At 38.7% G+C, this 24,436-nt stretch overlaps 1 protein-coding gene across 5 annotated transcripts in view; it reads right to left on the bottom strand.

The window, feature by feature from the left end:
* The window catches only part of CAST (calpastatin), a 128,494-nt gene that overhangs the window by 86,893 nt on the left and 17,165 nt on the right, over positions 1-24,436 (bottom strand). For all 5 annotated transcript variants that reach the window (XM_029217991.1, XM_029217992.1, XM_029217994.1 and 2 more), the window contains exon 3: positions 7,170-7,241. In XM_029217991.1, the coding sequence (XP_029073824.1) occupies positions 7,170-7,241 (72 nt within the window). The remainder of the gene's footprint in view (positions 1-7,169; positions 7,242-24,436) is intronic.

Raw genomic sequence — 24,436 nt, 5'->3', positions numbered from 1 at the left:
TTTCTGACTTATTTCACTCTGTGTGACAGGCTCTAGGTCCACCCACCTCATTACAAATAGCTCAAATTCGTTTCTTTTTATGGCTGAGTAATATTCCATTGTATATATGTGCCACTTCTTCTTTATCCATTCATCCGATGATGGACACTTAGGTTGTTTCCATCTTCTGGCTATTGTAAATAGAGCTGCAATGAACATTTTGCTACATGACTCTTTTTGAATTATGGTTTTCTCAGGGTATATGCCCAGTAGTGGGATTGCTGGGTCATATGGTAGTTCTATTTGTAGTTTTTTAAGGAACCTCCATACTGTTCTCCATAGTGGATGTACCAATTCACATTCCCACCAGCAGTGCAGGAGTGTTCCCTTTTCTCCACACCCTCTCCAGCATATATTGTTTCTAGATTTTTTAATGATGGCCATTCTCACTGGTGTGAGATGATATCTCATTTTAGTTTTGATTTGCATTTCTCTAATGATTAATGATGTTGAGCATTCTTTCATGTGTTTGTTGGCAGTCTGTATATCTTCTTTGGAGAAATGTCTATTTAGGTCTTCTGCCCATTTTTGGATTGGGTTGTTTGTTTTTCTGTTACTGAGCTGCATGAGCTGCCTGTAAATTTTGGAGATTAATCCTTTGTCAGTTGCTTCATTTGCAAATATTTTCTCCCATTCTGAGGGTTGTCTTTTGGTCTTGTTTATGGTTTCCTTTGCTGTGCAAAAGCTTTGAACTTTCATTAGGTCCCATTTGTTTATTTTTGTTTTTATTTCCATTTCTCTAGGAGGTGGGTCAAAAAGGATCTTGCTGTGATTTATGTCATAGAGTGTTCTGCCTACGTTTTCCTCTAAGAGTTGGATAGTGTCTGGCCTTACATTTAGGTCTTTAATCCATTTTGAGCTTATTTTTGTGTATGGTGTTAGGGAGTGATCTAATCTCATACTTTTACATGTACCTGTCCAGTTTTCCCAGCACCACTTATTGAAGAGGCTGTCCTTTCTCCACTGTATATTCCTGCCTCCTTATCAAACATAAGGTGACCATATGTGCGTGGGTATATCTCTGGGCTTTCTATCCTGTTCCATTGATCTATCTTTCTGTTTTTGTGCCAGTACCATACTGTCTTAATTACTGTAGCTTTGTAGTATAGTCTGAAGTCAGGGAGCCTGATTCCTCCAGCTCCGCTTTTCTTTCTCAAGATTGCTTGGCTATTCAGGGTCTTTTGTGTTTCCATACAAATTGTGAAATTTTTTGTTCTAGTTCTGTGACAAATGCCAGTGGTAGTTTGATAGGGATTGCATTGAATATGTAGATTGGGTAGTAGAGTCATTTTCACAATGTTGATTCTTCCAATCCAAGAACATGGTATATCTCTCTATCTATTTGTATAATCTTTAATTTCTTTCATCAGTGTCTTATAATTTTCTGCATACAGGTCTTTTGTCTCCTTAGGTAGGTTTATTCTTACATATTTTATACATTTTGTTGCAATGGTAAATGGGAGTGTTTTCTTGATTTCACTTTCAGATTTTTCATCATTAGTGTACAGGAATGCCAGAGATTTCTGTGAATTAATTTTGTATCCTGCTACTTTACCAAATTCATTGATTAGCTCTAGTAGTTTTCTGGTAGCATCTTTAGGATTCTCTATGTATAGTATCATGTCATCTGCAAACAGTGACAGGTTTACTTCTTTTCTGATTTGGATTCCTTTTATTTCCTTTTCTTCTCTGACTGCTGTGGCTAAAACTTCCAAAACTACGTTGAATAATAGTGGTGAGAGTGGGCAACCTTGTCTTATTCCTGATCTTAGTGGAAATTCTTTCAGTTTTTCACCATTGAGGACGATGTTGGCTGTGGGTTTGTCATATATGGCCTTTATTATGTTGAGGAAAGTTCCCTCTATGCCTACTTTCTGGAGGGTTTTTATCATAAATGGGTGCTGAATTTTGTCAAAAGCTTTCTCTGCATCTATTGAGATGATCATATGGTTTTTCTCCTTCAATTTGTTAATATGGTTTATCACATCGAGTGATTTGCGTATATTGAAGAAATCTTGCATTCCTGGAATAAACCCCACTTGATCATGGTGTATGATCCTTTTAATGTGCTGTTGGATTCTGTTTGCTAGTATTTTGTTGAGGATTTTTGCATCCATGTTCATCAGTGATATTGGCCTGTAGTTTTCTTTCTTTGTGACATCCTTGTCTGGTTTTGGTATCAGGGTGATGGTGGCCTCGTAGAATGAATTTGGGAGTGTTCCTCCCTCTGCTATATTTTGGAAGAGTTTGAGAAGGATAGGTGTTAGCTCTTCTCTAAATGTTTGATAGAATTCACCTGTGAAGCCATCTGGTCCTGGGCTTTTGTTTGTTGCAAGATTTTAAATCACTGCTTCAATTACAGTGCTTGTGATTGGTCTGTTCATATTTTGTATTTCTTCCTGATTCAGTTTTGGCAGGTTGTGCATTTCTAAGAATTTGTCCATTCCTTCCAGGTTGTCCATTTTATTGGCATAGAGTTGCTTGTAGTAATCTCTCATGATCTTTGGTATTTCTGTAATTGATATCTAGTCTCATAGCGTTGTGGTCGGAAAAGATACTTGATACGATTTCAATTTTCTTAAATTTACCAAGGCTTGATTTGTGACCCAAGATATGATCTATCCTGGAGAATGTTCCATGAGCACTAGAGAAAAATGTGTATTCTGTTGTTTTTGGATGGAATGTCCTATAAATATCAATTAAGTCCATCTTGTTTAATGTATCATTTAAAGCTTGTTTTCCCCTATTTATTTTCATTTTGGATGATCTGTCCATTGGTGAAAGTGGGGTGTTAAAGTCCCCTACTATGAATGTGTTACTGTCGATTTCCCTTTTATGGCTGTTAGTATTTGCCTTATGTATTGAGGTGCTCCTATGTTGGGTGCATTATGTATTGAGGTGCCCCTATGTTGGGTGCATAAATATTTACAATTGTTCTATCTTCTTCTTGGATCGATCCCTTGATCATTATGTAGTGTCCTTCTTTGTCTCTTCTAATAGTCTTTATTTTAAAGTCTATTTTATCTGATATGGGAATTGTTACTCCAGCTTTCTTTTGGTTTCCATTTGCATGGAATATCTTTTTCCATCCCCTCACTTTCAGTCTGTATGTGTCTCTAGGTCTGAGGTGGGTCTCTTGTAGACAGCATATATATGGGTCTTGTTTTTGTATCCATTCAGCCAGTCTGTGTCTTTTGGTGGGAGCATTTAATCCATTTACATTTAAGGTAATTATCGATATGTATGTTCCTATTCCCATTTTCTTAATTCTTTTGGGTTTGTTATTGTAGGTCTTTTCCTTCTCTTGTGTTTCTTGCCTAGAGAAGATCCTTTAGCATTTGTTGTAAAGCTGGTTTGGTGGTGCTGAACTCCCTCAGCTTTTGCTTGTCTATAAAGGGTTTAATTTCTCTATCAAATCTGAATGAGATCCTTGCTGGGTAGAGTAATCTTGCTTGTAGGTTTTTCTCCTTCATCACTTTAAATATGTCCTGCCAGTCCCTTCTGGCTTGCAGAATTTCTGCTGAAAGATCAGGTGTTAACCTCATCGGGATTCCCTTGTGTGTTATTGGTTGTTTTTCCCTTGCTGCTTTTAATATGTTTTCTTTGTATTTAATTTTTGACAGTTTGATTAATATGTGTCTTGGCTTGTTTCTCCTTGGATTTATCCTGTATGGGACTCTCTGTGCTTCCTGGACTTGATTAACTATTTCCTTTCCCATATTAGGGAAGTTTTCAACTATAATCTCTTCAAATATTTTCTCAGTCCCTTTCTTTTTCTCTTCTTCTTCTGGAACCCCTATAATTCGAATGTTGGTGCATGTAATGTTGTCCTAGAGCTGAGACTGTCCTCAGTTCTTTTCATTCTTTTTTCTTTATTCTGCTCTGCAGTAGTTATTTCCACTACTTTATCTTCCAGGTCATTTATCCGTTCTTCTGTCTCAGTTATTCTGCTATTGATCCCTTCTAGAGTATTTTAAATTTCATTTCTTGTGTTGTTCATTGTTGCTTGTTTCCTCTTTCGTTCTCCTAGGTCCTTGTTAAATGTTTCTTGCATTTTCTCTATTCTATTTCCAAGATTTTGGATCGTCTTTACTATCATTATTCTGAATTCTTTTTCAGGCACACTGCCTATTTCCTCTTCATTTGTTACGTCTGGTGGGTTTTTACCTTCCTCCTTCATGTGCTGTGTTTTTCTGTCTTCTCATTTTGCTTATCTTACTGTGTTTGGGGTCTCCTTTTGGCAGGCTGCAGGTTCGTAGTTCCCGTTGTTTTTGGTGTCTGTCCCCAGTGGCTAAAGTTGGTTCAGTGGGTTGTGTAGGCTTCCTGGTGGAGGGGACTAGTGCCTGTGTTCTGGTGGATGAGGCTGGATCTTGTCCTTCTGGTGGGCAGGTCCATGTCTGGTGGTGTGTTTTGGGGTGTCTGTGGACTTATTATGATTTTAGGCAGCCTCTCTGCTAATGGGTGGGGTTGTGTTCCTGTCTTGCTAGCTGTTGGGCATAGGGTGTCCAGCACTATAGCTTGCTGGTCGTTGAGTGAAGCTGGATGTTGCTGTTGAGATGGAGATTTCTGGGAGGTTTTCGCCATTTGATATTATGTGGAACTGGGAGGTCTCTTGTGGACCAGTGTCCTGAAGTTGGCTCTCCCACCTCAGAGGCACAGCCCTGACTCCTGGCTGCAGCAACAAGAGCCTTTCATCCACATGGCTTGTAAATGTTCTGTCCAAGATTCTGGAATCTGCATTTCTTCATCAAGTTCTGGTTCCTGCTAGTGTTGGAGGGTCTCCTGCAGAGGCAGGGGTGGCTATCTCTCACCGTGAGGACAAGGACACTGGCAACAGAAGTCCTGGGAAGTACTCCTTTGTGTGAGCCCTCCGAGAGTCCTCCATTAGCCCCACCAAAGAACCCGGGTCAAGAGTCTAATTTCTATAGCCTCATTAGTCCTCATTATTAATTTATCAAAATTTAATTTTAAGCACTAAACATCTTATAATAATTATTTTGAGATATTCAATAGAGATATCTATGCCACTTAAGTGCTCTGGATCCTCCAAGCCCAGGACTGCATGACAGAAGTGGTATTATTTGTGCACATAATTACTGATTTTGTAAGAAGTCTCATAAAACAGTTCTGCAATACACGGTAACCATTCTATCATTAAATACTGAATCTTTAATACAGACTATGATTTTCTTAATAATTATAAAATTGTCACTTTAACTTTCGAGTTGAATATGTCCAGAATCAAGAAAACCAGGCCTAATTCTCACTGCCAATTGTATTTACTATTTTGTCATGTCATGTGTTGGGAGAATATTATTTGCCTGTGTGTGTTATGATAATTAATTGTGTAATAAAATGCTTCAAGGGATCACAAATGCTATTACCCCAGCTTTTCTGAATGATGCATGGGAATGATCATTTTTAGGTGATGATGATACCGAGCCCTTTCAATCTGGCATCAAAAGACAAAATAAGAAAAACAAGAAAGCATATGTATTTTTTTCTTCTAATACTCTATAAGAGTTAAAGATATAGAAAGGAAGGAATGAAGAATTAAATCCTGGAAAAACTAATATTCAGGAAACTGGTGAAGGAAATTGAGTCAGGAACCCACAGTGAAAAAGAATAATCGAGAGAAGAATGGAGATAGGAGAAGGCAGTGTCAGAAGCCAAGGAGAGATAGGAGAAGGCAGTGTTGGAAGCCAAGGAAAGAATTACAAGTTTGCCAGTAAACTAAAACAATAACTATGTGGCTAAATGTGTCCAACTCCCAGTTACACTCCCTCCCACAGCTTCCTGAGACCTAGCAGGGTTTGGGGAGGATGGCCAAATTCTTTGTAAGCATTCCACCTTGAAATGATTGGATGATACTCCTGTGTGGAAAAATGATGGGAAAGGGACTGCTTCTTACCACAAAATTCAAGGGAAAAACAAAAACTAAGCATGATTTTCCACAAGGTACGGACCCTCTAGGAGTTTAGGTAATGATAATTCTAGAAACCATTTACAAATGATTCACTAAACCTCATGAGGTTGGGGTTTTGCTAATGAGACTTCTCATTTTAAATTATTAAGCATAAGTTAAATACAGGTCCTAATACTGTAAAAGATAGGAAGTATCCAGAAAATCTTTTTTTAGTTGGAGACCTCCAAACAATAGAAGATGAGGACTACCGAGGGCAACCGCAGCAGGGATACATTTGCCCAGCCTCTTCTCATTTCTCAGCTGAGTTTTACTTTGGGTACATTTTAGGGGCTAGGAGAGCAGCTGAGACTCCAGAAGGCACCAAAATATGAACTCTTCACCAAGCAAGTAACATCCATGAGAAAGTCCACAGCCCTCCATAGGAGAGCTACCAGTTTTAAAGGAAAAATGCTTATTTACAATAGTTGTATAGGCAATCCTGAAATAGGTTAAGGTTTTTGATAATCTTGGACACACTGGAAGATCACAAGCTGAAATGGGAGGAACAAAACTATTTTATATATTGAAAACTACTAGCTAAAATGGTAGTTACATCTTATCTTGCAAGATGAAATTTCAGTGATTTTTATAAGTTGTGAAGCTTTGTAGTGTCATATTACCAAAGAAGGCTCAATCAGAGTTTATAAGGTCCAGGACCTTGTGTGAACTGGAAACCTGGCTTTGAACCCTACCTCCATCTTACTGGCTTTGTGATCTTGTCGAGGTTACTTAACCTCTCTGAGCCCAGGTTTCCTCAGGTATAAAGGAATAATAATTATAAGGTTGTGACGGGATTACCTAAGATAATTATATAGCACACTTAGCAAAGAGCCTGGTGTGGTTAATACTCATGAAGAAAATCTGGTGTGTGCAAAAGTCAAATATTATTTATAGATATTTGTGGTAATAATGAATATTTTTGGACACATTATTATATGCCAGTAAGAATAATAACATAAATGGCTTTGCAAGGTTTTAAATCATTCAAATCATTAGTAAGAAATTACATGCCTCCTGCCTCACACTAGCCCCACCAGCACAGAATTGGTACTTTGTTCAAAAACTTTCAGTGATATATGGACACTGTTTACCTTCCCTACAAGTCCAACCCACTAATGGTACACCTGTAGAGTAGGGGTCTTTTCTTGCTCAAGAAATGACTGACCTTGGTGACCGGAGCTGTTCCACCAGCCTGAGTTCTGGAGGGTTGACTGCTCCCAAGCTTTGTCGCTTTTTTCTGAAAATAGGAAATATTAGTTTCTATAGGAGAAGACATCTTCATAATGTAGTCAAGTGTACATTTTCCTATCAATACAAATATCTTTTCAGGCAAAATTCAGACTAATATACTAAGTACATAAAAAAAGAACATGTTTTTATTTTTTCATGTCTTCGCCAGAAGACTATATAAATATTAAAAACAAAGAGTACTGTACATTGAATAGTCCCCAGTTGTTCAATATTCAGTGGTTTGGAGCACTACAGAAATCCTCACATGGGAGTTGTCATTTTCCACCACAGTGCACTCCCAGAACATCATCGCTCACCGTGAGAAAGTACGTGCTTTCTCTCTTACCCTGAGTGCTACGGAGAGCAGATGTTAGTACAGCCTCCACAGAGGGTGACTTAGCAGCAAGTATCAAAGATGGCAATACATCTAAAAATTTATCTTAGGGAAATAATATGACAAGAGCAAAAGCCTTTTTTCTTCAAATATATTCATCACAGTATTCTAACATCAAAAAGCTAAAAACAATATAGGTAATAATGAATGTTTATTGAGTTCTTACCATGTGTCTTACCATGTGTTTAATTATTCTACTAGAATAATAAAATTATAGGTAATAATAGAATAATAATGCTCTAATAATAGAGTATAGTACAGCACTATTGTCAGTGCTCTGTTTAAGTACCATGTGTTACAACTTATTTAATCTTCAAATTACCCAAAATAAAGCTGTTATGCCAATTTTCTGGGTAAGGAGATGGAGGGACGGGATGAGTACACAACTTGGCCACGGTCACAGCTAGTCAAAAGTAGCATGCCTGTTTCAGACCCTATTCTCTTACCTACCTACACTGCCTCCCACATAAGGGGTTATGTTATGAACAGTTACAGGATGAAATATCTTATGGTTATTTAATGATCAGGTTTAGAAGAACACTCCATTAAATGCAAGTATATTATTAATATTTCACATAAAGAAATGTCACATTATAAAATAACATGAATGATATGGTCTCAAGTTCATACGGGGTTATCTTCTGATAGTGGGGTTAAGAGTGCTTCATTGTGCTTTTTTTGTAATTTCTTATATAACTATAACTACTTAACTGTTGAAAGGACAATAAACGAGGGGGGGAAGGTAAAATACACAGTTGCTTTCTCAACAAGGACTTGATATCTTCTATCTTTTACTTATGAATATCTACATTTCAAAGAAGCAAGCGTATAAAGTTTTATAATGTAAAATGGTGACAGTATGATCCAACATCTATAAAATGTGAAGAATGTACTGTAAGAATTGAATACAGGAGGGATGATCATGCTAATTAGGTGATATATAACACAGTAAAGAGTTGTATGTCCACATACATACAACTTCTGAAAATTTTTGAAAAATATATAATTGAGAACAATCTGGTTGAATTCTTTAACATTTAGAAGATATTTAGCAAAATTTATGTTGCTAAACTTTGTGAAAAATGCCTGCCATGGAAGCTTGAGCTGAAGCCTTCTTTTCCTTCAGGGCAAATACTACCTTAGCAAGAAGAAAAGACAGAACTTAGCTTGCTGTCCTCAGAGTACAATCTTTATGTGTCCACTGGTTGACCATTCTCAGAGCACTTCAGGAAGATCCCCGAAACAACAGGGTGGACACATTTTAATAAGATGGGTATCTGAGGGCCTTCAGAGGCCTTTGCAGAAGCCAGGTATTACCTGTAGACCAAATAGTCTATCCTAAGCATTCATGCACTACCATCAACCAAAGGAAGAAAAAAATCCTAGATAAATGGGATAGAAATAAAGGAGGCTGCTAAAAAGTTAGTAATTTGAGTGTGATATGGGAGATGGTAAAAGGAGGGGATGGCCTAAGTTTTATCCATATCACAAGTCTCTTTTCAAAATACAAGGTGTCTTAACAAATAGCTTCTGATAACCATAATGTATACATGGATTCAGTGTAAGGGGTTGGATATAAGAAATGAAGACAAGAATACAGCATTGGGGTTATTCATTTTAATCTCATTCTCCAATTCAACCTCCTCATTTTCCAGTGAGGAGACTGAAACCCAGAAAGGTCAGGTCAGTGTACACTGTTCCATAGCTGTCCCACACTCTAGCTATTAGCCTGTGGTCTCAGCTATAATCAAGGAAGGTCCCACTGAAATCCTGCACTAACTATAGCTCCAATTCTCACAATCAAAATGCACATACCAGACTCTGATTTATCTGTAGAAGAATTCCACTACAACACATTAGCTAAGATTTGCCCGTGAGAATTAAAAAACTTGCTTTTTGGCTGAGTTATGATACTATTAAGATAACTATTTTAACTTAATACACATGCTGATTGTTTATATAAACTCAGCACACATGCTGATTTTAACTTTACCTGTATATAAACTTAAGATTTACTCTGAAAAATAATTTATTAATAAATTCAATATTTTTAAACTCAACTGAGGATATCTCAGATTTCCTGTGGGTATGACCTATTGAAGTTTGCCTTGCCCTCTGAGCTGCCTGAATTACTTAGTCTACAAAGGACCAATTTAGTTTAGCTGAAACAAGAGTAGAATTTGTAAAAATGATCCTCTATTATCTAATATTTATAAAGGCCTTAATAATGTCAGGCACTTAAAACACAACACAAAAGCTTAGAAATGCACATACATACCAGAGCACAGACCCCTTATTCTCAGATTAGTAACCATACAGATTGTTTTGGCTGATATACAACGTGGTTCTCTCTTCAATTGTGTTTGACTTCATGCATCCCTCTACTTATTGGACAGACATTTATTGAACCCTGGCCAGGAGCCTGGTCCTATTCTAGGCAGTGGGGATATAATGACCAATTAAACAAACAAACAAAAAAAGGTCTTACTCTCCTAGTGCTTACATTCCAGTAGGAGGACTCAGACTCTAAATAAGTCAACAAAAGCCAAGATGATTTCAGAGAGTGATGAGTGCTATAAAGTCAATAAAACAGGGTCATGTAACAGAGAGTGGCTGGCTGAGGGTTCCTTCAGACAGGATAGACAAAGAAAGACATTTGACTGAGACCTCACTATAAATAAACCAATCATGTAAATATCGCATGGGGGAAGGGAGGCATTCTAGGTGGCTAGAGTAGCACATGCAAAGGCCCTGAGGCAGGATGGGATGGGTTTGGCAAGTTGGAGGAACAGAAATATGTTCCCGCAGCTGAAGCAAGATGGGCACAGGCATACATGGTATGAGATGATACAGGATGCTGGATCAAGATATTTGGTCTGAAGTGAGGTGGGTTCATTATGGCCCCGCAGTCCGGTGTGTTTGGGATCATCAGTTTCTTCCAGGCCTTGGCTTGCTTCCTGGCCTTCCCTGAGTACCATCTAGTCCTTGTGAGTACTCCTTTGCCTCCATGTGAAAAGTTCTCAAAGTCCTTTGGCTTCACATCACCTTGTACTTAGTTTTGCAGTGTCTTCCTCACCCTCACTCCCGCTCACCCTCACCATCAGCATCAGTCCTTAGAAATCCCACTCTGGCCTGGACACATTTCTCACCCAGCTAGGTCTGCATATTCACAACTGTGATAGGGCTGGATCTAGCCTCAGATAGAACAGAATTCATTTACTCAAAGTAAGTGAAAACTCAAAACAAGCTCACTCATATATGATTCTGCATTTGTCCTAACACACAGGTATGCTGTGGTCTCTAAAAGATTAAGATCTTAAATGAGAGCACCAATCCTAGGATAATTCAAATTTTGAGTTAAACTATTTTTCTTCATTTCCATAAACCCATAGACTAAAGGTTACTGGGCAGATTTTCCCTTGCCATTCAATCACATTCCCTCTAATATTTATGAGCGCTTCTTTGTTTAACTTAAGGTTTATAGAAAGGAAATGGTCAGGAACAGCTTGCCCTCATCCCTCTATATCAGGTCGCAGGCCTGGCTGAGTCATTCGTTCCTTGCAGGCTGTCACAGGGCCTCAGTCCTGATGATTGACAGGGGCAGAAGTATAATCGTCCACACCAGATTTACCTCTACTGGACTCTAACCCCAGGATATCAAGTCCCGTCCATTTACAGAGAACTTGTGTGATTTCTCCTGCTCGGGTGCAGACTCCTGAGTGTACACAGGTCCCGTTCCCATGGACTATGAATCCACACCTTCTACTAGAAGCAGCCTCACCCATCTCAAAAGAGGTTCAGAGTCTGCCAGCCAAAAGACCGGTAAAACAGGCACCTCTGCTTGCACAGACAAGATCGATAAAGAACGCACAGATTAGATCCATCCTATATGCTGCTGTAGGAAGACATGAATGGAATTAATGGCGTGCCTTTCTTGTATGTTTGTTGTGGTTCATAATAAAAGGTTTTATTGAATGAATCAGAACTCAAGTCTTAAAAACTGTTTTCAAGTAACAATGAAATTCCAAGAGCCAGGCAGAGCTGTGTCATTATCTCCTAAAATCTCAGGAAAGGCCCCTCAAGTGAGGCTTCATGTCATCCTGAGACCTAGTGAATCTGTAAAGAAAAGTGCCGAATTCTCTAGAACAATGGTCCTACTTTTTGACACATGTGGCAGGAATCCTGGCTGTACCCAATGCCAGCTGTGAGACCTCAGGCAAGTTTATGGGCATTTCTAAACACGAATTTTCTCACCTGAAAAATGAGAATAACCCTACTTGTACCTCAGAGAGAGACTGAGAGGATTAAATGAGATGAGGTATGGCCTGAATTCTGTGGCCCACATGTTGGAAAACCCTGCTCTGAAGAGAGAGGCCCAAGGCCTTGAACAGGTAGCAATGGGACAGACTCATCTCTCCAGGGCAACCCCAGTGCATCTAATTTAAACTCATGAGGGGCCTTAGTGGCTGTTGAGAATTTTCTATAAGCTTTTGTTATTTATATAATAGAAAAAGAATTGTTTCTTCATTGGATAGAAAGTGATTTTTCTTTAGGACTAGCCATGATTCTATTAATGGATGCAGTTACTTGGAAACAGTTTGATCCTTTTGAGGTTTGCTTTTAAGTGCAAGGACAAGAGCAGCCTTCAGATAGAAGTGATTTGTTTTCAATACAGCAATGATACCCTTCTGAGTACTCTACCCAGTGATTCCGACTGGTGAGAACATGTCCTGTTCCTGGCCTTGTGTGAGGTCTGGAGATTACGTGAAAGTATAAATGCAATGCATCTAAGCCCACAGTCAGAGATACTATGATTACTCAGTAAATGCTAGCTAAGGGAAACCCGGGACCAATTCCAGGGTTGATGCTGAAAGGCCTACCTAATGACTTAGGCCGACCAGAGCCAAATCAGCAGGTCCTGATATTCGTGCATCAGCTGTCAAAGATGATGGCCCCTCTGGACCTTGCTCTGATAGGTCCCATAGGTGTCGTCACTGTCACACGGTGTGTGAGTGTGGGCGTGTGTGTGTGGGGTGTGATTTAGGGTCAACAAGATCTGCAGGAATAGACATGAACTCAATATATTTCCTGAGAGTGGCAAGGACTCTGCTGAGGTACTACAGGGTGTCAGGACAGGATATGGAACAGGTGATTTCAACAGCCTTGGTGGCACATTTAAATATTAGTAAAATATCTGGAGAACACTAAAACTCATTAGTAAATGAACAAAGAAGTAAGTCGGTGACTAGGCTTATAAATGAGAAAAATTTAACTCAACTTCATAGTAAAAGAAGGTACTTCAGTCTGTAAGCTGGGCCACAGCCTCCTTTCAAATACAGCTTTGTTTCCTTTTTACATTAATGATGTTCTTATGTAAGAAAATTTGGATTAAAAAGTAAGGAGTGTTTCTGCCTTAAATAACTAAAGAAAACCCTCGACAATTATATGCAACAGTGGTTTTCAGAGGCTGGACACCAGGCAGCAAGGACAGTATTCCCTGCGAGGGAAACAAACCAGGGGCGCCCTGTGATAGCCACAGCTAACTGTTTGCAGAGTTTCCAGCCGCCGGATCATGCAACGGCTGTCTGTCTCTCTGGGTTGAGGAGATGGAGCTGGGAGTTTGAGGGTCAAGGGCACTCGAGGGGCTCAAAGGGAGGGCACCAGAGAGGAGAGCTACAAAAGTGAGCTCCAGAAATCTGCATGTGCATGCCTGTGAGGAGAGCCTGAGTCTGGGGAAAGACCACCCATGAGGAGCAGAGACATAATCACAGGGGCTCCCAGGGACCAGGAATAGGACATGTTTCCAGCAGTCAGAATCACTGGGTATAGAATGCAGAAGAAAAAGTAGGACTGGAATTTCCCTAGTGGTCCAGTGGTTAAGACTCCACGCTTCCACTGCAGGGGGCACAGGTTCAATTGAATAAGAAGAAAAAAAAAACAAGAAAATGTAGGCCTCCTCTAAAGGTTGCTCTGTTCTAGCCAAACAAAGATTAAAAGCAAACCCCAAAGGATCAAAGTGTTTCCAGGTAACTTAACTGTGTCCCAGAACAAAGCTCAGGAAAACTTAAAGCAACCATAATAAAAAACACTCAATGCAATATAAAATTCATATCTGTTTATCATCTAATCAAAAATTACAAGGCATGCATAGAAGTAGAAAAATACAACTTTGTTTTCCAAACACAGGAAAATATAATGTTCAAAAAGCATAGTATCTTTTTTTTTTTTTTTTTTGCGGTACGCGGGCCTCTCACTGTTGCAGCCTCTCCTGTTGCGGAGCCATGGCTCATGGGCCCAGCCGCTCCGCGGCATGTGGGATCTTCCTGGACCGGGGCATGAACCTGTGTCCCCTGCATTGGCAGGCGGACTCTCAACCACTGCACCACCAGGGAAGCCCCAAAAAGCATAGTATCTTGATTGCAGGGCTGACTACGTGAATCTACACATGTAACAAAATGGCATAGAACTATATATACATGTACCAATGGCAGTTTCCTAGTTTTGCTATTGTACTATAGTTGCAGGAGATGTAACCAATGGGGAAGCTGGGTGAAGGATATACGGCACCAGCCATACTATCTTTGCAACTTTCTGGTAATCTATAATTATTTCAAAAGAAAAAGTTTTTTAAAAGTATGTTCAGGAGAGACATAGCAAATATTTTTTTAAAAACCACCCAAATCAAACTTCTAAAGATAAAAATGTCTGAGATAAAAAATACACTGGGATTAAGAACTGATGAGACATTGCAGAAGAAAAGATTAGTGAATTTGGAGATATAGCAATGGAAACTATCCAAAATGAAACAGAGAGTGAAGGGCTAGAGGACAGGGAACAGAGAATCAGTGAGCTGTGGGGCAACTCCAAGCAGCCCATACATATACAACTGCAGCCTCCAAAGAAGAGAGAGATGAGGAGACAAAACAAAATATTTGAAGAAATAATGGTCAAAACATTTCCAAATTTGATCAAAACTATAAACTCACCAATCCAAGAAGCTCAACAAATACCTTTTAAGAGTGAGGAGCTGGGTACGAAGAAAGGGTCAAGTTGGGTTTTAGATTCCCATCCCCCAAAGATTCCAGTGATAATGAAGTCAACCTGTGGGTGAGAGTTCTTCTGCCCCAGCTAAGACACAGTGCCCTTCCCTGCCATGAAGGTGTCAAAGAGTTCCTGAAGGTTCCAATCCAGCGATTCTCTTCTCCACCCCGAAGTGTGAGAAAGGGAGCTGGTCCACATTTCCACCAAAGTAATAGCCCTCAAGAGAAAGCAGGCTAGAGATTCTCCAGTTTGAGATAATCCGTTACATAACAGATTAGATGTTATATTTGACAGAACTTGTGAACACACAAATACACAGGAATGTTTGCATTAAATGAACATCGAAACCCTCAAGGGTTCAACTTGGTAGCTGACACATTCAAATAATTGCTCAAGCCATTTTTAAAATCCTGTTTGTTGAATGGTCTTCAGAAACTTCAACATTATTTTTAGCTGACAGTTTTTTTCTTAGCATTTTCTAATCAGTGCATTTTTAGATCAGAGGTGTCCTAGGCTTGATGAAATGTAGTATTTTTCAGGATAAGAATTCTCATTAAAATATATGTTTTGACACATTTGTTGACAAATCAGTTCCATTAGTTAATAGTCACCCCCTAGAATGAAAAGAAATATTGTGTTTCCACATGAAAACACATGCTTTATTGGAAAATAGTATCTAGGAAAAGACGTCTTTCAAAGGGAGGTCAGATACCCCAACACTAGCAATTATAAGGCTGTGACTCTTATTCGCAAATGTTCGTCTACACCATGGTTCTAAGTAGTCTACAAACAAGTACAAGTTGCTATGACTACAGAAGGAAGTATAAATGGGTGCTACCCCCTATGCAATTTGGTAAATAGGATATGTTAGGCCCCTGGGAAACACTGATAAATAGGTCATAATGATGTCTTATTATTAACTCACAACCTAACATAGAAATTTACTCAGTGAATGAAACATCGCCTCCACAAAGCCCTTAATAACACACATTATGGTGGCCAGCACTGAATTTTTTTTCCTGATTACTCAGTGCCATTCATCATCTCCAAGTGGAAGTCCTTGAAGTGGTCTATCTCACGTCTTTCTAGTCTTGAGACGGTTGCATTGACTGGGAGTCAGGAGAACGCTATCTTTCTCCTGGCTCTACCTCTGCTGTGACTTAGCTTCCTTCCCTGCCTCATTTACTATCCATAAGGAGGGAGCAGCTGTGCCTGCACTTACATTTTAGATCCAAGGGAATGGGAATGATTTAACCTTGTTTTATGATCTTCCTGAGTAAAAAGAGGGTATAATACAAGGAAGAAAGAAGGCAGTGAAAAGTTAGAGAAGTGAGTTACAAAAATTGACAACAGTGGTAAGAAAGTCTATGGAGTTAGCTTTAAGTAGAATTTTGAAAATAGATAATTTTATGAACAGTTTTGGATACTAGTTGAAAGTATAGACTCTGGAAAATATGTTCCATCCTGGCTCCACTATTATATAACTGTGTGACCCTGAACAGGTCATTTAATCAAGTTGTGCCTCAATTTCCTCATCAGGAGAATGGGGTGCTTGTAAGGTGTATGTGTGTGTGTGTGTGTGTGTGTGTGTGTAATGCCTACATATGTGTTAGCTATCAATATCAAATGATCGATAGTTCTCTACTACCTTTATCAAATCTATAAAAGTAGTTCTTACATAATTCGTTTTCCCTCTTATTAAACTACTTCTCACCAAAGTGTTAATAATTAATATATTATCCCTCCTAGGAACATCCACAATTTAAAAGAGGACCCAAGGCAAGGCAATACTTAACTCAAAGTTTAAGGAAGTTGCTAACGGTGGAATTTCAGCCATCAACAACAAGCCAACTGGGAAAATATTAGATGATGCCTCCTGAATATATCTACTCGACAAGACTGCCCCCACCTCAGGGGGTGGGGATGGTGTGTATCTCTAAACCTCTTTAAGTTGTATGTCACTTTTTTTTTTTTGCATTCTTGTATTCACATATGTATGTCCTTTTCAGAGAAAAAGATCAGTTTTCATCGGATTTTGAAGGGACCATAAACAAAAAGTAATAATCCTTGGGACTTCCCTGGTGGCGCAGTGGTTAAGAATCCACCTGCCAATGCAGGGGACATGGGTTCCAGCCCTGGTCCAGGAAGATACCACATGTTGCGGAGCAACTAAGCCCGTGCGCCACAACTACTGAGCCTGTGCTCTAGAGCCCGCGAGCCATAACTACTGAGCCCGCGTGCCACAACTACTGAAGCCCGCGCGCCTAGAGCCCATGCTCTGCAACAAGAGAAGCCACCGCAATCAGGAGCCCGAGCACCACAAGGAAGAGCAGCCCCTGCTTGCTGCAACTATAGAAAGCCCGTGCACAGCAACAAAGACCCAATGCAGTCAAAAAAAAAAATCCTTGCCCTCTAAGCTGCCTTAGTGCTTAAATCCTAATTCTCTGTCCATATCTAAGAGATGCACTTCTAGTCAAACACATGCACATGCGCACGCACACACACACGGTGACGGCAGCCGCCTTACTCCGGAAGGTTCCAAAGGAAAAAGAGACACATGTAAAACACTTTTCCCTTTAAGGTCTAAGCAGACGGATGCATAGATTTAGTTTTGATCATTGTTAAAACACTCTCTTCCATTATTCTTTTACTATCTATGCTGTTTATTATTCTTTTTCCTCTGATTAAAAGAAAATACATTTAGAATAAAGAGAAAAGTAGTAAGAAGAAAACGTAAATTACTCCAAATCTTACCAATCAAGACAACTACTTTCAGTTATTTCTCTATTTTTATGCAAATACATAAATATGCACAATCTGTTAAATACATGGAATTGCTGGTCTTTCATCATTTTTCTTTACCTGACATAAGCACGTTCCTCCACTGCTACATGTTCTTCAAAGCATGGTGTTAAAGATGCCTTAGTCACTATGTTTGTGCTGTAACTTCACCAATTCATTATGGCTGTACATTTGTTTCTCCCCTAGTTTGTTATTATTATAAATAAAGCTATGGAGAATATCTTTGTACATAGCTATCGAGTACACCTCTGATTATGTACTTGAAACAAATTCCTAGAATTGGAATTTCTTGGTCAAAAAGATTTAATTTTTTTTCTTATTCATGACTCTCAGTCACTTATTTCTCATTTCTAAATACCATTTATGTCTTCACTAAAGGAAAAGTTTAATCATATTTTTAACATTTCTAATCTTATAATTTTTAAGTTTTCAAATATTTGAAGAAATTTATATAAGAGTCAAAATCAAAGCCCTTTCTTCTTAAAACACACACACACACACTCCTAACATATGCTCATTCAGAAAAACAAAGTCGGCAAGGTATTATCACTGCTGAGACAAGAAATGTTTTATTTCAACTGAACACCGTACAAGAAACTTCCTCCTTTTAACCACTGGGTGTCCCCTGAAGTGTATGTTTAAAGTAAGACAGTTATTACCAGATCTATATAACAAACAATTCAGCAATGTCTCATCGCATAGCTGGTAGTAAGAACCCTCATTTTTTTTTTTTTTCAGTACGCGGGCCTCTCACTGTTGTGGCCTCTCCCGTCGTGGAGCACAGGCTCCGGACGCGCAGGCTCAGCGGCCATGGCTCACGGGCCCAGCCGCTCCGCGGCATGTGGGATCCTCCCGGACCGGGGTACGAACCCGTGTCCTCTGCATCGGCAGGCGGACTCTCAACCACTGTGCCACCAGGGAAGCCCCCCCTCATTATTTTTTAAATGCATTATTTAAAAATTTAGCTATTCAGCTTTCTACTCGGCTTTCACTTTTCAGTGAAATAGATGTATGGTTTCAGACTTTACTGAGTCTACTCAGTGTTTTAAGAAAGTAAGCAGAGAAAAACGTAACAAAATTGTATTCAGAGAAGTAATTTTTATCCCAGGCACTAAGTGAAACCAAAATTGTAATGTGAATATGAGATCACTTTAGCTCTGTTTCCTGTAAGTAAATTGTTTTCTTTGAGACTGTATTTGCAGATTTCAGAGTGATATATTTCTGCAATATACTAAAGTCCAAATATTCTGCATCTTGAGCTCAAATTAGACCACTTAGGAGTAAGAGGCTTGATCTGCAAAAGAAAGAGAACAGGGGTGCCAACCTTAATGTGAAAAAGTAACCAGGAAGTCTACATTCTTAATGATTAAGATAAACATATGTTTAGAATTCACTCCAGAGTGCTTTCCAAATAATGTCTTTCTTATTTGATATTGTGATAAATGAATCAATTTACCTGTGAACATCTGGCAAACAATCCAAGAAATCTGTACCATGTGATGCCATCTTGGTCACACTTATCTCTTTTTGTGTAAATGAACACTGATTTCAACTTTTTTTTTTTTTTTGCTTTATCTGATGTTTGCTATATAAATGCATGTACATTGGAAGAGAAGAACAGTCATCTATGCAGAATCTCCACTTACTCAGCACCCACTTACTCAATCCACTTAATCATAACAGGAACAGCTCCCAAGGGAACCTACAATACCCCAGTCTCCAAACAAGAAACTTTCCTCAGCCCTCACAATTCTAGAACTATTATCAGCCTAGACCCTTCTTCCAGCCTCCCCACAGATGGCACTGCAACATCCAGGTTCCCCCACCCCTTTAGTTGCTTCTTCTTTCACTTGTTCACTGGTTTCTCCTTCCTACATCCTCCATGCAGGCATTTATCAACGTTTGCTTTTAGTTTCTCTCTTCTCTCTCTACACTCTTTTCTTCGATAATTTCAACCAAGAATTTTGGCAGTGAGGGTTAGAAAGGAAGATGGAATGGGAGCTTGAGCAGTTTCAAAAGGAATATTTTTAAATAGTTTACGATGAGGAAGACTAAACCGATAAGTAGTCTAAAGAGGAGTCATTAAATAAAGAGTAAAACGAATGAGGGAATAGTTGAAGGAACAAGGTCCTAGGAGAAGTGGGAAGAAATAGGGTTAGTACCAGCTCCCTGCAACCAAAGCCTCCCATGTGGTTCAATGATCCCTTGAAACTGCAGCACCCTTGATGTGCTTCAGAGCCACCCTGTCCCCAGGGCACGGTAAAGCAGAGTTAGCTAAGGGATGGGGTTGGTGGGGGGCATTTTAAAAATAAAGGAAAAAGGAAATGAGAAGAGGAAAAAAGGAAGAAAAGTTCATGTGTGCCAGGAACTGTGTTATGCACTCCATAAGAATCATGTGTGTTACTCAAAATGTGCTCAGAAGACCACCATCAGAAGATATGAGTCACCTGGGGTGACTGGTAAAAATACTGATTCCCTAATCCCATCTTGGATCTGATAAATCAGAATGTTTGGAGATGGGGTCCAGGAGTCTGAAATTTTCATACTATCTCCAGGTGATTCTTAGGCATGTTAAAACTTGAGAATCACTGCATCATCTCACATAATGTCCTAGAAGATGAGGGATAGAGAGTTTTTAATAATTTTTTATGACACTATATCAGTGCTCTACACATTTACTAAGCATTCTGTAATAATGCTGATTGGAACATAAAAGACTTTATGATGTCAACTTGCTGAGAGATTTTGATTTCAAAAATGAACTGTTTTTGGAAGGCCATAACAAGCTATTATGTACATTTGGTATATGATAAAATATTATTGACTTTATGACAGGAATCATACATATTCAGTCCTTAGATGACACAGGTATCTTGCTATGGGCACAATTTCAGGTTATCATCCCTTTCATCCCTTTTGACTCAGTCATTCCTGTATCTTTGAGAAGCTAATAAAGTCTAGAGATAAGACTGAAAAAATAAAAACTTTAAAACAGGATATTTCAGGACTCATATTTAATTGACTTGTCCATCAGGTTTCTAGGACTTATGACCTATTCTAAAGTCAATAAATTTAACTCCTATTCAATTCCTTTGATATTTTGTTAACTTTGATTCCAATTTCCTACGCTATAAGGTACACTCTTCAGAGACAATTTTGGTGGGACCTACGATCTTAGGCAATTAGGCTCATTACTCCAAAGTGCAAGAACGAAGGGTATTTTATTGCTGCATGATATAATGTTCATATATTTATATGTTCTTTTATAGAGGCAAAATGCTTAACTATTTTTATTAGCCACTCCCTACTACTTATATAACATTTTGTATATCACAGATTCTTAATTTAAAAGCACATTATTTTCATATTCTTTGTTAAAGAGGGACTGTACTTTCTAGCAATTGGTATATGTTTCTGGGTGTTACACAGAGTTGTTTTGAAACGAAAGGACTACTAAGCTTAATGAACTACCAAACTTCCTTCCTTTTTTAATGGGAAAGGCTTGGCAATATGTAGTGAACAAAAGAATTTGAGTCCTGGTTAGAAATCAATAAGGGGCTCACTTTTATTGCTAAACAAAGTTCTCTTCATTGCCTAGTAATAGTAATAATAATAAGGCCACACCAATAATAATAGTAGTAATAATAATAACAATAATAGCAGCTCGCATCTATATGGCACTTCACGTGTCCCAGGCACTGTCCTGGACACTTCATATGCTTGGTCTCATTGATCTTCACATTAACTTATGTAGAGGCTATTGTTACCTCCATGTTACACATGAGGAAGGTACCCTTAGTGAAGCAAAGTAACTGGCCCAAGAACACACAGCTAGGCAGTGGCAGAGCTGGGAGCAAGTCCATGCAGTGGGACTCTATAGAGTCTGCACTCAGCCACTACAATGTGCTACCTCCATGGGAACCATGGACTGGGTGGCAGGCTAACTGGATTAGGAGTGTGGCTCTTCAAAGCTTCCACAGCACATGAGAAAGAAGATGCTCTCACGGTGGTCTCAGAATGGCAAAGCATTTTTCTCCTGAATTTTATAAACTACCCGCATTTTTCTCAGACTCAGAATTCAACCTGAATACATGTCTTAGGATAAATAGGCTGTTTGAATGTCTACATAATGTCTGGTATTTTAACTGTAGGTTTTGAACTTAAATTCATGGATTGCTCTTGTAGACCCATTTGGTAAGCTCCACATAAGAAAAATACTAAGTTCTAAATTGTAAGAATAAAAGAAAAAGAAACCGCATATGCACTGAAGCAGGAAAAACATACTTTCTAAAAATAAATATAAGGCTTCCCCAGACATCTTCTCTATAGCACAAAAAGTCAGAAGACCATGGAGCAACAGGTACTGAACTTCAAGGGAACAGAACTGTTACCCAAAAATGTACAATTTTGTACTAATTTCTTGTGTGAAGCCAGCAGAAAAACATGCTTAGGATCCACACAGACACAGAAAATCACCATCTGTGTTCCTTCGCGGAAAAAAATTATCTTAAAAATATTCTAGTCAATGAAGAAATAAATCAAAATTTAGAACTAAACAATGGGGAAACTACAGTTGAAAAGGATTTTGGAACTTCCTTTAGTGAGTTTAGCCTTCCAGATCAGACACCCAGGGGATTCTGGATCTCTAGGTAAGCCAGGTGGGACTGCCCTTGGGGCACCTGTTCAGCTTTGCCTCCTTCTTGGCACTGGGACATGAACTTGTCCAGCCACAATCAACTCCCCACAGTTAAAACAGACAAGAGATTGTAATAACCTATCACCCCTTAAAATAACATTTGCTGTGGCACTCTTCCAGAATTTGCTAAGGACGGCTATTATCACTTGCTGTGGGAACACGGACCCAGCAAACTTCTTGAACAAAAAACACAGCACAAAATAATGACCAGATTAAATGCTATATTAAATGCCAAGGTACTTAAATACAATTATCTATGTATTTAAAATTCACACACAATGATGACTCTTTTTGATTGGAAAAGATTTATCTATCACAAAGCACATTGTTTATCATTTTTAGTCTAGGCCCTGTTAGGGACATTCCTTTGTTATCTCAGCTTAAACATCCTATATATACATAGAAAAAAGATGGAGGAAAATACTCAAAGATGGAAATAGTGGCCATCTCTCTAGGTACTAGAAGTCTAGATGGTAGTGTTTTTTCTTTAAAATTGTCAGTACTTTCTAAATTTTCTTCAATGGTTATGTTTTAGCTGTATGATCATTAAAAAGTTACTAAAATCAGTAGAGTATATATAGTAATTATGAACACACAATATCATCACATTAATTTGAGAATACACAAAATTTCATAGCAGCAGTTATAATTTAAGTGGTAAGACTGGGTAATACTTTTGTTTTTTACAAGTACATATTACTTTTGTGATAAAAAAAAGACTAATTTCATCAAGAGAAAAAATGTTAGAAAGAAATTTTAAAATGTTGGAGTCATTTCAATACTTAAATTCATGCACTTTTGAAGGAGGAAAGGTAAACACTGAGGAAAAGAATGCCACCAATGCTATTATGGTAAAGAAAATTTATCACATATCTTTTCCTTTAAGGCACAATTTCAACTCTATTATCTCTCTTTCTTTATCCATAAAAATATATCCATTATGAAATTTGAAGTTCTTAAAACTGGCTCTGTGAAATCATGCCCATCATATGCTTTATTTTTTGTTTGTTTTTATTTGTTTATTTTTAACTTTTTATTATGAAATAATTTTACATTTATAGAAGAGTTGCAAAGCTAGTACAGAGATTTCCTGTATACCCTTTATCCAGCATCCCCTAATATAAATGTCCCATCATATGCTTTAAATTCCATTCATTAGGACTTCACTGAAATATGTTGCTAAGATGCTTACACTCACCCAGTGTGGCCAGATGTGTCAGTCAAATACATTAAATAGATTTGATTGCAGGTTTGTGAAGGCTACTTTGTTCCACTGTATTTAAAGGTACTAATAAATGTTTTCATTTTTCTTTTCCTGCTCTCTAGTCATTTTGTCTTTGGCTTGTTAGTCCATGCAACTTTTGGTCTTACAATTCCTCTACATCTGAGAAGGACTTAACAAGTTCATAATGACTCTCATAAAAAACAAAAAAATAGGGCTTCCCTGGTGGCGCAGTGGTTGACAGTCCGCCTGCCGATGCAGGGGACACGGGTTCGTGCCCCGGTCCGGGGAAGATCCCGCATGCTGCGGAGCGGCTAGGCCCGTGAGCCATGGCCACTGAGCCTGCGAGTCCGGAGCCTGTGCTCCGCAACGGGAGAGGCCACAACAGTGAGAGGACCGTGTACCGCAAAAAACCCCAAAAAAACAAAAAAACAAAAAAAACAACAAAAAACATTCTCATAGACACTCAACTCCATCCTCAAGCATTTATATTGCAAATGCAATATGACAAATGATATTTTAGTTGCAAGAGTCTATTAAAATTGCTGCAGACCTCCTAGGATCACTTAGTGGTTGTATAGGGGTCATACTCAAGACAAGTAAGAGCTATTTATGGTAGCAGGAGAAAAAGAGCTCTGAAATTCACACAGCTGCATTCATCCCCAGATATTTTTACATATGACAATATAATAATGGTTCTTGCCTAACCCTAATCATTTTTACTCCGGGTTAAATCTTCCTGAAGCCCTCCTCTACACCTTTTCTCTTGCATCTCCAAATGAAATGCAGCAGAACAATAAAGGGAGAAGGAAAAAACACTGAGAAGTACCCCTGAGCATAGAAAGTACATTTTCAAACTGACTTTGTTTCAAAGGCCCGAGTTTGTCCTTGGAAGCCTAACCAGTATGTTTGCATATGCTTGGGGACAACAAGTTATTCACCCTTTGGAGGCACACGCTAGTTTGAAAATGGATTACCAAAAACCCAAACTAAGCTTCTTAATCTTACTTCTTGTTCAACAGAGCAGTAGATGAGAAAATATTTGGG

This window comes from Monodon monoceros, unplaced genomic scaffold (genome assembly GCF_005190385.1).
Source record: "Monodon monoceros isolate NGI ecotype Baffin Bay Population unplaced genomic scaffold, NGI_Narwhal_1 Super_Scaffold_12, whole genome shotgun sequence".
Taxonomy (NCBI): domain Eukaryota; kingdom Metazoa; phylum Chordata; class Mammalia; order Artiodactyla; family Monodontidae; genus Monodon; species Monodon monoceros.
This window is presented reverse-complemented; position numbering and strand designations above follow the sequence as displayed.